General features: G+C 36.6%; 1 protein-coding gene and 1 pseudogene across 18 annotated transcripts in view; one reads left to right on the forward strand and one right to left on the reverse strand.

The window, feature by feature from the left end:
- Window positions 1-13,849, reverse strand: part of CLIP1 (CAP-Gly domain containing linker protein 1) — a 143,792-nt gene that overhangs the window by 14,566 nt on the left and 115,377 nt on the right. For all 18 annotated transcript variants that reach the window (XM_072600574.1, XM_072600579.1, XM_072600568.1 and 15 more), the window contains one exon: window positions 10,602-10,722. In XM_072600574.1, the coding sequence (XP_072456675.1) occupies window positions 10,602-10,722 (121 nt within the window). The remainder of the gene's footprint in view (window positions 1-10,601; window positions 10,723-13,849) is intronic.
- On the forward strand, window positions 12,813-13,180 carry LOC140498695 (histone H3.3A-like; annotated as a pseudogene).

Genomic DNA, 13,849 nt, shown 5'->3' on the forward strand with positions numbered 1-13,849 from the left:
CATACTGCCAGCAACAGCCTCACAGGTTAACTTCAGCAATACCGTCACTCAGAGCAAGTCTAATAAAAATCACATTATGTTACCCCTGTATTGCACTGCACAACCATGGTGGAGATGTGTACAAGTCATAGGCCTGGGAAATATTATCTAACACCTGGAAACTAGAGATTGCTGTGGCCATGGAGCCTGGGAAACAAAACTAAGGAAGAACAACAAAATTCTCCTTACTTACAACCTGTCAATCTGGACTTACAAGCACTAAATAGCAAATAGAAGAATTTTTTAAAAGGCTTCTTACAAAGACTTCTATCAAAAGTCCAGAAATAATGCAAAAACAAATATCATGTGAAGCTCTAAATTTCTTTAAATGAGTGAAAAATTTCAATATAAAGAACATGGATTCTTCAAACACATTTGAATTTTTAGGTAACTAGCTGCTATTGATGGTTAAAAAAATATTTTCTAGAATTTCAGTTAGAATGTTAAACTTAACCAAATGTCAGTCCTATTTATATGCCTTACCATAATCCCATCATGTTGAAGAGGTGTATATATATACACACACACACACACACACACACACACACACACATATACATACATACATATATATATATATGTAGTGTATTCAGCAACATAGAAATGTGTTATAAGGTATGTCTACTAAATCATTTGCCTATTTTGTGCTTATCTTGAGAAACGGTGTGAGATACTGATCTATATCTAGTTTCTGCCAGACCGCTTTCCAGTTCATGTTTTATAGTGAGGTCTTGATCCAACAGCTGAAATCGTTTGTTTACTGTGCTTGTTTTACTTCAGGAAATATAATTCCGTAAATATCACGTTCTTAATCTATTTCGTCGCTCAACCTATTTCTTATGTAGGACCCAAAAGCTCTGTAGCAGTTTGAGAGCTGGTACTACAAGGCCCCCTCCCTTTCCATTTTCTTTCTTCATTAATTTCCTTCATATTCTTGACATTTTGTTCCACCAGATGAACTGTTATTATTTTTCCTGACGTTGTAAAGAAATTCTTTGTAGTTTGCTTGGTGTGGCACTGAATAAGTAAATTAAGTAAGTAGTATTGTCATTTTTATTATCTTAACTCAGCCCACCTATAAGCAATTAATTGGATGTGTCTTTATTTGTGCGCAGTGTTCGGTAATTGTATTCATGTAGTTCCTTTTCGTCTCAGGAGGTAGAATTCCCAAGTACTTTACACTGTCTGTAATTACATTCAATGGAATTTACCTCTTCCTGCTGGATTGTGTGATAATATACAGAAATGCTAATGATTTGTGTGGGTTTATTTCACATCCTGGCAACTTGGATGAAGTTGTTCATTGTTTTGATTAGTTGTTTAGCTGACTCTGTAGGGTTCTCTAAGAAACCACAATCTCCTCTGCAAAAAGTGAAGGCTTTGTTTCCTCATTGCCTACGCTTATCCTTTATCTTCTTTTTCTTGTCTTACTGCTACAGCTAACATTTTATTGTGATAATAAATAGTAAATGTGACAATAGGCATCCTTGCTTCACCCCTAACCTTACCAGAAAAGTTTTTACTATATCATGATTGCAGATTTTTGCTCTTGCTTTCAGGTAGATACTGATTATCATCCATTTATCCTTGTGCTTTCCAGTATTTTTAATAGGAATGGGAGTTGAATTATGACAAAAGCAAAATTTTTCTCTTATGTTTAGTTTTCCTAACACTGAACCAGACCTGAATTCCTGGTATAAATCCCACCTGCTGACAGTGTATGATCTTTGTGATATATTGCTGTAATCTCATTTCTAGTATTTCATTTAAAAATTCTGCATCAATATTCATTAGGGAAATTAATCTATTTTGACTCTCCCTGATTAGGTAGTAAGGCCTTATTTGTTTCATAGAAGGAATGTGGTCTGAGATTTCCTCTTTATATCTATTTTCTTTTTAAAAATATTTTTATTCATTTAAACTTCAATACAAAAAGAGGAGAAAAAAGGAACATGAACACTGCAGAACAAAGAAAGGATTCAGTATAAAACCATGTATTCCCATTTCACACTGTTTACTTTTTTTTGGAAAACCTATGTAATAAGAATAGTTTTCAAAGCTACCCAGCTTTTCTGTGCTTCCTCCTAAATTTTCTTTTGTTTTCTGCTGCGCAATTTTTATTTTTTTCTCTCTCTCTATTCCCACCTAGGCCTGAAGAAGGCTATAAGTAAACATGAACACACACACACACACACACACACACACACACACACACACACACACACTTTTCTTCCTTGGAGGGGGATAGCATCTTCCTTCTCAGGTCCTTTGTAGTTGGTCTGAGTATTTACGATACTCAAGATGAATCAGTCATTCAAACTGTACTTAGGACAATATCAGTACTGCTCATTTCACCTCATTTTTTCTAGGCAAGCCTTTCCATGTTTTTCTAAAATCAATCAGCCTATCACTTCTTAGAGCTCAGCAGTATTCCAACACAATCATATGCCGCAACTTGTTTAGCCATTTTACAATCTGAAGGGCATCTATCATTTTAACCAATCTGACAGATAGCTCAAAGTTGCTTTAATTTGCATTTTTTCATATATTACATGTAGTTTTGATTTCTTTATCAAAAAACTGCCTATTCACATCTGTTGACCATAAATCAATTGGGGAATGACTCAAAAATTTGACAAATTTCTTTACATTTTGAGAAATAAGATCTTTGTCAGAGAGACTATGAAATTCCCCCTCCCACGCACCCCACCCCCAGTTTTCTGCCTTTCTTCTAATCTTGGCTACATTGGCCTTATTTGCATAAAAACTTTTAAATTTAATACCTTCAAAGTTTTCCATTTTACACCTTATAATGCTCTCTCATTTGTTCATAAACTGTTCTCCTATTCATGAGTCTGATATTAATATTTCCCTTTATATCAAGTTCTTGTATTATCCTAGTACACTGGTTTACGCCCAACTTCTGCCAGACTGCTTTCCAGCTTCTCAATAATTTTTTTATTTTACAAAATAATGAATTCTTATCCCTAAAACTTAGATCTTTACATTATAATTCTTTGCTACAGTGTATTGTATGTCTACTCTACTGCACTGATCTACCTTTCCATTTCTTAATGAGTAGTAGATATTAAAAATTAAGTGCCTTTGTCTTTTATAATCTGAGGTCTATTACTATTGAATCTTCTTCCTTTACATTTTTTTATAAGTTTCTTTGAAATTCTTAACCTTTTGTTTTTCCAAGTGAATTCTGTTATTTTTTTCTAACGCAGTAAAATAATTTTTTAGTAATTTAATTGAGATCGCATTAAATACATTAGTTAGGTAAAATTGTCATTTTTGTGATATTGGTTTTGTCTACACATGAACAATCAAATCTGACCTACTCTACCATCTTCCCAGAATCCTCCCCCTCTTAATAAATATTTCCAAACAATTTATGTAGTATTGGAATGAAATGTTCTTTAAATATTTGGTAGAATTCACTTATAAAATCCTTTACATTCTTGACGGGGCTTCATTTATGGCTTGTTCAATTTTTTTTCCTAGAATAGTTATTTAAGCATTCTATTTCCTGTTATGTCAGTCTGAACAATTTTATTGTTGTAAATATTCATTCATTTCATTTAGATTGTCCATTTTACTGGCATATAGTTGGGCAAAAGAGCTCCTCCTAATTGCTTTCATTTTATTTTCGTTGATTGTGAACTCATCTTTTTCATTTTTGATACTGATAATTTGGTTTTCTTCCTTTTTCAAAAAGTATGAATCAGCCAATGACTTATCTATTTTGTTGTTTTTCTAAATAGCTCTTCATTTTGTTAGCTTAATTTTTTTTATTTTCAATTTTTTAAACTCTCCTTTTTTTTTTTATTTTTGTGTTTAATTGGAGATTTTAAATTCACTGGTTTTCTAGGTTTGAATTTTAGTTGTATGCCCAATTTGCTGATCTGCTCTTTTTCTTTTACTGAGATAAATTGTAGAGATATAATTTTCCCCTAAATATTGCTTTGACCGTATCCTACAAATTCTTATCTACTGTGTCACTTATCATTATCTTCAGTGAAATTATGGATCATTCTATGATCTGTTCTTTGATCTTCCCGTTCTTTTGGATTAAGTTAGTTTCCAAATAATTTTTAACTTGTTTCAAAAGTCCCTTTTAGAATGTAATTTTTGATGCACTGTTGTCAGAAAAATATGTATTTAATATTTCTGCTTCACTGCATTTGCTTGTCAGGGTCTTATGCTCAAATGTATGCTCAATTTTTGTCCAAGTGCCATGCAGAGCTGAAAAATAAGCAGAACTGTACTGCTTTTGATTTCCATTTGAAATTTTCCAGAGGTGTTTCTACTAAATCTAAGTTTTCAAAAATTCCATTTACCTTCTATAACTTTCCTTTTTTTTTATGATTAGATTTATACCTAGGTCTGAGGAGTACCTCGAGGTCCTGCACGATGTAGTTTACTCCATTCCTTCCTGTAACCTGTTTAACTTCTGTGGTTTCTACTTCACTCTCCTGCCCTCTTCCATTTTAGGGTGAGTTCACTCTATTTATCTTCACATCTAAGACTGTATTTCCCTCTGTCCTATTCTCTCATACTTATCCTCCTCTCTTTTACCTTTTCCCTCTCTAAAAGTAAAGTCTATTTTGTTTATGACTATTATCTACCTTAATCTACCCTCTCTCCTATTTTCCTGCCCCTTCTTTTTAACCCCTTTCCCCTCCTACTTCCTAGTTAGATAAGATGAAGTTGTGTCCAACTATATGTGCATGTGTTTTCTTCCCTCACACTTTTTCCTCCATTGTAGAAACTCTTTGCATATCCCATTTAGGTGAAATCACTTTCCCCATTCTTCCTCTCCCTTGCCCCTCCCACCCTTCCATTATTCTTTGGAGATTATCTAAACATGACAGAGTCATGTCCAGGCCTCAGCTTAATTAAACTCCCTCAATGATCCCCAGTGATGATAAAAGTCTGAGGGGTTACATGGATATAAAAAAGTAAACATTTTAAATCTGTGTAGTCCCTTATGGTTTGTCATTCATGTTTACCTTTTTTTGTGTCTGAGTGCTGTGCTTGAATGTCAAATTTTATATAGAGCTTTGGTCTTTTCAGCAAGAATGTGTGAAAATGTGTGAAGGATTATACATGACCGAAACAAATGAACAACAGCAAGGACTCCTCCTATATATTAGCTTACAATACATTACTGAAATGCTCAAAAGCCGTGAGAAGGCTTTTGTTTAATGGTATTAATTAAGAATTTCTAGCAATTCTGTTAATCATTTCTATTAGTTTGAATGAGTGAGACTTTACTGGGCTTAAAATGTGATGAGGACAGAAAGACCAATCATGGATGAAAAGATAATACTTATGGTCATATGACATAGGAGACTGACCACTGGTAAAATAGCACCCTTTCTGTGGGAAACCAGTGCCAAAGGGGGACTTAAAAAAGCAGGGAATATATACTTTTACTCATTCTATACTTGAGATGGCTAAGTAAAACTCACTCACAACACCTCCATCCTTGACCCAAATCCCCAACCCTGATTCTCCACCCAAAAAAAGACTAAAAAACCCAATCATTGAGGTTGGATTTTGAATTATTTCAATCCCATCTTTAAGCAAGTATTTTAAAGTAAAAATAGCTGTTCCATTCTGATAGCACAGAGCATATCCCCTATGTCTAAGTATTTCTAGTCTTGCCTCCCACACAAAGACAGACTACATAATTTCTTTCAACCCAATCTTCAGATGGAAGAAGTAGAAAGGAAAAAGAAGAGTGAATACAATGAATGTACCTTATAGCAAAGAACTGGTTAAAACTTTTTTTTTTTACTTCACACAGATGTTTACTTCAGAACATCTGGAATAAAAACTTCCTGGTGATAGGGTGTTATAAATATAATATACAGTCCTCTTTATTCCGCAGCAGTACTAGAGACGGTGTAAACTGCAGTAGACAGCACTGTCTCTAAAAAAGCCCACTGCATAATAAAGAGTTCTTCTAAAAGTTGGTACACAGGTTATGTGCTCTAAAATTTGTAGGTAAAGGCACTGATGGAGAAACCATTGTGCACACTCCTCATGCTGGGGAACAGCAGGAAGAGACTCCTTTTTTTGCAATATAGAAGTCTTCAAAGCAGGGGCCATGCTCCTAGGATCAGCAACCATCTCCATGATGGACAACACTAGTATCCAAAGTCAACTTCCTCTCATTCCCTCAAAATCTAGAAGAACTGGGTAAACTATGGATAGCTGGGGTTTGGCAAATTATAAATACATACAAAAAGAACTTTCAGAAAGACATGGAATTGGAAAATGGAATCTGTAAAGAGACCTGTGACAATTCAAAAACTACCCTATATCTAAGTCCCAAATGTTATTCTTGAACCTGCTTGAGAAAGCAAGGAAAAGGTAAAATGAATAAGCACTGGGGAAAGCACGGCTGGAAGCAAGGACTTTTACAGGGATTCTCCATACTTCTTACTAAAAACGTTACTTCCTAAACAATGATACGATCATTCCTCTATCCTTCAACACTTCTATGATCTGTGACTTTGTTTCTGCAAGCACTTCCTCAGCAGATCCAGGGTGCAGCCCTCCTGTGTCTTAGTGGTTGTCTTGTAGTCAGTTTGGTGATGAGCTTCTAAATCTAATAGGTTTGGGTCTCGGAAAACAGATGTACCCTACATAATTAAACTGGTAATCCAAGTCTTTCCAGTCTGGTAGAACTTGTGGAAACATGTACTGGCAGCCTGAAAGAATCTGGGTTGCCTCCATAGTAGGGGTATAGCTAAATACACGCTGGCTGATCTGATCTGATTAATTTTAGGGAAAATCATACCATGCCATAAGATAAAAATAAATTCTCACCACACATGCATGTCTGAGAAAGTGGCTAATTATGCACAGCGCACTACTTACAGCTCCACTGAAATGACAGCTCTAGATTCTAAGGATCTAATTTATTCTTTGGTGATCTCAAGAAATTGATGACCATACATAAGCCATGAACTGTCTAAACTTTAGCTCATTTAAGACAAATTGAAAATCAGTATTTGTCCCAGAATGATGACCCAAAATACAATACAGTATATATTCTGAAACTTGCAATGACAGTCAGACTTAAAAAAAAAACAACCCTCAAACTTATACCTAATGATGAATAACCCTATTGGCTAATTTTCACCATGACTATTTGGTAGTATCGTTGGTACAGAGAATAATCAGATGGTTTCTCGTTGGTGTTTAGCTACACTTCACTGAATGGAATCCACAATAATATCTCACTTTTCACAATCCACCTATCTTTACATTGGACTGAAAGTAACCTTAAATATAGGTTGTTATTTTGAAAGCAAAAATGATTTCTGAGAAGCCAAAATGAACTATCACAAAATCCATGCATTCTGCTCTGCAGCAGACACACTGAGGCCCTCATATACAGCAGTTTTACTCAATACACAATTCCAACAAGCTTATTTTCTGACATTCTCAAAAAAAAAAAAGCAATTATCATGATAATGATCCTTAGGTGAATAAAAGATTACACTATATTCAGCATAATCTGTTTAACAAGGCAAGGAAAAAAAGTCATTTTAGAAAGATTTTCATCAAAATGGTTAAGAAAAATGTTCATGTCTTTAGTTATTTAGAAAATTCATATATACAGAATATCTCATTCCCTGCTGGAACCATATAAAAAGATTAGTGCTACTGTACTCTAAACATCTTACATTCAGAGATCTTTCTTGGTCTTAGAAAATAGTGATCCAGGGGAGAAAAATTTCCTTTTCATATTAAAAATGACAAATCTTAGTTGAGAGAGAAGGAACAAGGAGTATTTTTTAGAATATTCCTTCAGCTGGAAAAATGGACATTTGGCCACAAAACTAGGTGAGAGACTTTAGACATTCCATTCCTGGCTTTTGTCCCCTTCTTACTATAACTATACACAAATCAAATCACTCTTTCCATGACTTAACACCATAACTATAAAATACTTCCTTCTTTCCTAAGGGATGTGGTGCTTAATGCAACCAAGAATAGGTAGGAAATGTAGGAAAGAATATTAACTATAATATTATTATCCACAATGAAATAAGTCTCAATATCCTGTGTTTCTCATAAGCTTTTGTACTACCTTTTAAGGAGATCATGGGAGGAGGGGAAGAACATGCTCTGAAACTATGGTCAAGGGCAGAAGGCAATTCCTTAATCTCAAAAGAGTCAATTATTGTTTCTTTACCTCTCAAAAGTGCCACTACTTAGTTCAGACAACTGAATGGAAATTCGCTCAGATTGTAAAAGACTAAAGTGCAATGTTTTAAATTTATGAAGTATAAGGCTTTTTAATGGATGTGGGTATCTTCCAAAGACAAAGACACAAATAGAATGTGGAAAACCTTGGTTTCTCCTAGAAATTAAAAAATATTTAGCAGAATAAAAACATCAGCCTACGTAATAATTTATATATTATTAGTGATAATAGGTGTTTTTTTAAAAATACATATACTGATGAGTTTTATTTTCACAACAGTCCCGTGATTAGGCACAAAGTTTTTTCTGTCCTTTATCCCCACCTGACTGCCCTGTATCCTGGCATGAAGAGACTGAACTTCACATATTTCTCCAGTATCATCACTGAAAACCTTTTCTCTAAGTAAACTCCACCTGCCCAACAAAGGTGATGCACAACACTATCAGAAGACAGTGGCCACTATCTGTCACTCTAATGCGTAAGTTACCAAAAAAAGAAAATGAAAGAACTAGATAGAGATAAACCACATCTCAGATCATTTGAAATCAGAAAAAAACAGAACTCAAGCTAGTCTTGTGTTTAGGTAGGGCTATGCCTCAACCATTCCAGATAGATGAGTATCCCAGATAAAAATAATCTCTGAGTCTCCTGGTCATCAGCATTTACTGATTCTCTCTATCATTAAGTCCATTTTTCTATTTGCTCAAAATTCCACATGCTTTTAGATCAAACCTACTTTTTTCTGGCTTTGGTAAAGATAGAGAATGAATGTACTTCAGTGCCTTGTAAGCACTCCTCATCTGTCTGAGGAAGGCTCAGTTACTCAGCGCTCCCTTCCACAGGACCCTACAAATCATTCCTTAAATCCTTGCCAAATTTTCTAAGGTTCTCAAGTCACATAACAAGACTACTAGCATTACACTCAATTGTTTAGCAGTGGCCAGACCACAGGCCATTTACATGCTGAGCTCTTATTTTTTCAAGAGTGCTAGTTTTGAGATTCCTATGTCCTGAGAAAAAGGGTTTTTAAGGAAATGTGGACAGCTGCAAACATAACCACATTGTTTCTCTTGGAGACCTGATAAATTTGACACTAGACCAGGCTTGTAAAACATCACCTGTGCCTTGAAAGAAATGGGTTTGCTCCATTTCTCCAAGGAGATCATCACTGATCTCCCAAACTCTACAAAAAGAACATACCTAGATGTCATTCAAGTTCAAACAACCTCTGACAATGTGAATGAAAGAAGAATCTTAATTCCATTCACGAAAGTACTCAGGGACAGTAATGCCAGTAGTTGGTGTGATGGGGGTGAGAAAATTTATTCTAATAAGTCTTGTGGGTGAAAAAGTGTATCTGAGTCCTGATAGGATATAGCATTTCTGCACTACAAATCTAAGAAATGGGGAAAGCTGTAGTGAAGTTTTTGAAGTATAAAATCTAAAAGGAATATAACAAAAACTGGCTTTACACAACTGATGCACAGGGCAGTAGATACTCAGTGTAGCTTCTGTAAGGACTGAAACAAGTTGCCCTGGACTTTTGACATTTAAACGACAATGCTGTGATCTCAAACTCATACTATAAAGAGAAGGACGATTATAAAATATGAAGGAAATAACAAAATGCCATTTGAGGAGACAAGGCACAATACTGATGACAAAACTGTCAAATTCAACTTGAAAAATGATTCCTAAGCTGCTGTCAGTCAGTTAAATGTAAGCATCTAGCACTGTGACAGAAGTGTAGACTAAGCTAGAATCAAACCCAATCAACTGCTATTTACAAATCTCTAAATTAGAGTTACAGTCCAACTGTGCGTAGCAGCGACTTAAAACACTTGTTAAAAAATTGAATGAATCAGTTCTATTAAGCTGTGTTCAGAAACCCTTTTGATTAAGCCACAGAAGCAAACAGACTAGAGTTTGTTTGCTTGTAGTTCATTCCACTGATTATATATATTCCATGTATCAAAGCACACACTCACAGTACCATTTGGAAATCAAATATATCTATTAGTCCCCAAACTGCACACAATTCAGATTAAGAATCAGAAAGAACCTCCTTCCCTCTAGGCTTCTTTCAAGGAAAGTCTCATTTCCAAGTTATATGTAAGTCCCCAGGGGCTCTTTGTTCACCAGACTTTAAGGAACTTTGAGCTACCCTTATTCTAGAACCAAAGTCCCTGAAGACAAGGTAAGACATTTCATACCAAAACTGTAAAAGCACATCCCGCATGGATCTGCCACATTGGAGTGAGCATTCCCTCCTGAGGCACTTGTCCAGGACACATGGGGAGGACTGCCATGCAAAGACCTAGGCATCCCTTACCTTTTGATGACTTGTGACCTCCTCTCTGCTTCTCCCCAGCTCCTCAGCAAGTTTGAGGTTCTCCTCCTGCAACGCTGAAAGCTGTTGGGACTTCCAAGCTGCTGCCTGCTTCAAGGCTTCTCTGCAAGGACAGGGAGTGCAGAGTTACCATAGAAACAAGACAGGCAAGAAAAATGGTGGGAGAGAAGCAGCTTCCCAGCCTGAGGCAGAAAAAAATTTTTCTCTGGGTCACGTGCCTAATGGGAATTTATAACCAGAAAGCACCTATCACCCCAAGCAGAAGAGACTAGAGGGCTTTAACCTGGCAAAGGACAGGTGTCACTTCTAAGGCCATCACCCTTTGGCCCGCTAAGAGCTCAGCACGCCTACTCAGCTCCCACACAACATTCACACACTAGTTAATACCAGGGAGAATGGTCGAATGGTCATTAGAGCCTACTGCATGTAGGAATAGGCCCATTATTTAAATACACAAATATATTTCACATTCATAGAGTAATTTAATATGTCATTTCCTGGGCACCTGCAAGACTACCAGCTTTGTAACCTGCTTCTCCTGGCAAGATAAAAAATCCGATGGTCCCATTTGCTAGTATCTGACGAAGCTCAGGGATGACGTGTTTTGGAATATATTTTTAGGACAACCAGAGGCAAAATGCCCTAGAGAGAGCAGTTTTCTAATTACATAAGGCATTTTTTTCCTCCCCTCAAATGAGAATGATACCCTTTCCCAGCATTGATTTTTCATTAAAAGCAGCAGAACATGTGCAACCAACATATAGCTGGATCTATTACATTCAAGGCAAAAATCAATTATTTTAGTTATTAGCTAAGGTACAGTTTGATCAATACACTTGCCACTACAATTACTGGAATTAGTTTAATACTGCAGAAGGTTTTGATGTAGCTATGAGTTGGAGGTAAACATATGGCTGTTAATTTCCACTGTGAGTTATGATACACAGATGAATCTTCAATCTTGGTATAAATTCATCTGATGATCATGAACATGTCTATTTTTAACCTCAGTTGTCTCTAGGTGGCCAGAGCTGATACTTTTGATTTCTCCTACTCTCTGATCTTTAGTCACAAATTTGGCACTCCTATTAGGGGGACCTCACAAAGGTTTAAGGAAACAGAAAGCAGCATGGTTTAGTGTAAAGCACAAGAGATCTGTAGGCAGATCCTGGACCTGGGTACAAATCCCAGCCCTGTATGACAGGTATTGCTGCCCTTTTCTGATCTTCGATGTGGCTATCTTTCAATCAGAGGGGAAAGGAGGCAAAGAGACTCATCCTGGGAGGAATATCTTGTTTAATGAAGTTAAAAGCAGGCAGAGCTAGGACTTGAATGCATCTAGGAAGACATTCTAGGTGTGAGGAAGCATAAGAGAACATGCACACAGCTGAAAGGTCAAGTATTATATGGAAGAAATCAAAAGAGGCCAATGTCATTAGATGGAAGTCACTGCAATAGTCCAGATGTGTGGTAATGAGGGTCTGCAGCAGGGTGTGGGCAGTGTCAGAGGAAGGAAGTGGGTGTCTTGGAGAGTTGTTGCAGAAGTGGAATCAGTAGGCCTTGGCAATAGCTTGGATATGGGAGGTGAAAGACAGTGAGTAACCCAGGGTAACATCTAGGTTATCAGCATAAGGGATTGGAGGATGATTATATCCTCGATAGTAACAGGGAAGTCTGAAAGATGGGGAGAATTCTGGGGATAAAAATGAGTTCAGTTTTGGACATGGTGATTTTAGGATGTGTCTACACAATATTCATTTAAAGATATTTAATAGGCAGTTGTGAAGATGCAAAACTATAGGCCAAAAGAGAGGTCAGGGCTGGATGAGTAGATGTGAGAATTCTCAGCATAGCGATGATAATTAAAACCATAGGAGGCAATGAGATCACTAAGTGAAACAGTACAGAGGGAGAAGAGAAGAGGGTGCAGAACAGAGTCCTGTGAGATACGCACAATTAGTGGGCATGACCTGGATGTAGGAAATCAGACAGGGAGGATCATGAGGAGAGAGAAGTGAACATTACAAAGAGCAGAGCGATCCACAGTGCCAGAGGGTGCAGAGAGGTCAAGAAGGATCAGGAATGGTGTGGAGCTACTCAAGCACTAGGACCCTTCCTCGCTCTCAGGACCCTTCCTCACTCTCCGAACCCAAGCAGAAAGAGAAAGGAGGATATAGAAGAGGTTTCAGGAACATGGCTTGTACCAAGCAAACTCTCCATAAATCTACTAGCAGTAAAACCCCGAGGAAAGAAGCTTGATAAAAAGCTGCTCCCAAGAGTGCACCCTCTCTCAGAGGGGTCAAGAAACCTCATTACTACACACCAGGTACAGTGGCTTTCTGGGAAATTCAATGTTATCAGAAAAGTCCGCAGGTGTGTAAGATTGCTCAGGATTTCACAACAGATCTGTGCTTCTGGAGTGCAGCAATTGCTTCTTTGTAGGAGGCAAGTGAAGCCCAGCCAGTTGTCCTGTTAGACAGGACACCAGCCTATGTGCTATCCACACCAAACATATCACAATCATGCCAAAACATATTCAGCTTAGCACACTGCACCCTTAGAGAACATCCTTAAATACCCCCAGGAAGGGAAACTTTCTTCATTCTCAAAACAGAAAAAAAAAATTTTTTTTCCTGTTATTAGTAGTTCTAAACATTAGATATTTCCCCCCCATAGGGTCAAAAGGTACTTAAGCATATGACTACAAATGGAAAGACAGGAGACAGAACTGGTATTGGCAAGTTTCTTTTTCCAATTTCATTTGGGTATGAATTTTGACTATAAAGGCAAGTATGAACCATTAATGCATTAATAAACCATTAATGCAGTCCAAAAATGTTTCCAAGAACAATCTTCAACAATTCAACTTTTATAACAATTAAAAATAAACCTACTAATTTTTTCTGAACAATGCCAGCATTTGCGTGTTTTTTTTAACAAATAAATTTTTTATTGATGGCAATGAAATAATATTTGTAGTGTTTTTATCATACAGTAAAACCCTTCCTGTACTTTACTGAGTGTCCTACATGTAAGTACATGTTTTTAATGTTATCCATTTTTTGCACTGTTCTTATAAGTATGCTGTTAAAATACTTTAAACTAGGAGAGAGAGAAAGAGAGAGCAAGTGAGAGAATGCCACTGAGTTGGAAAGTAAGAGATTATTGGTAACTTTAAAAAGAACAGTTTCAGCTGAATGCTGAGGTCTGAAGCTAAACCAGAGTTAAGA

This window comes from Notamacropus eugenii, chromosome 4 (genome assembly GCF_028372415.1).
Source record: "Notamacropus eugenii isolate mMacEug1 chromosome 4, mMacEug1.pri_v2, whole genome shotgun sequence".
Taxonomy (NCBI): Eukaryota; Metazoa; Chordata; class Mammalia; order Diprotodontia; family Macropodidae; genus Notamacropus; species Notamacropus eugenii.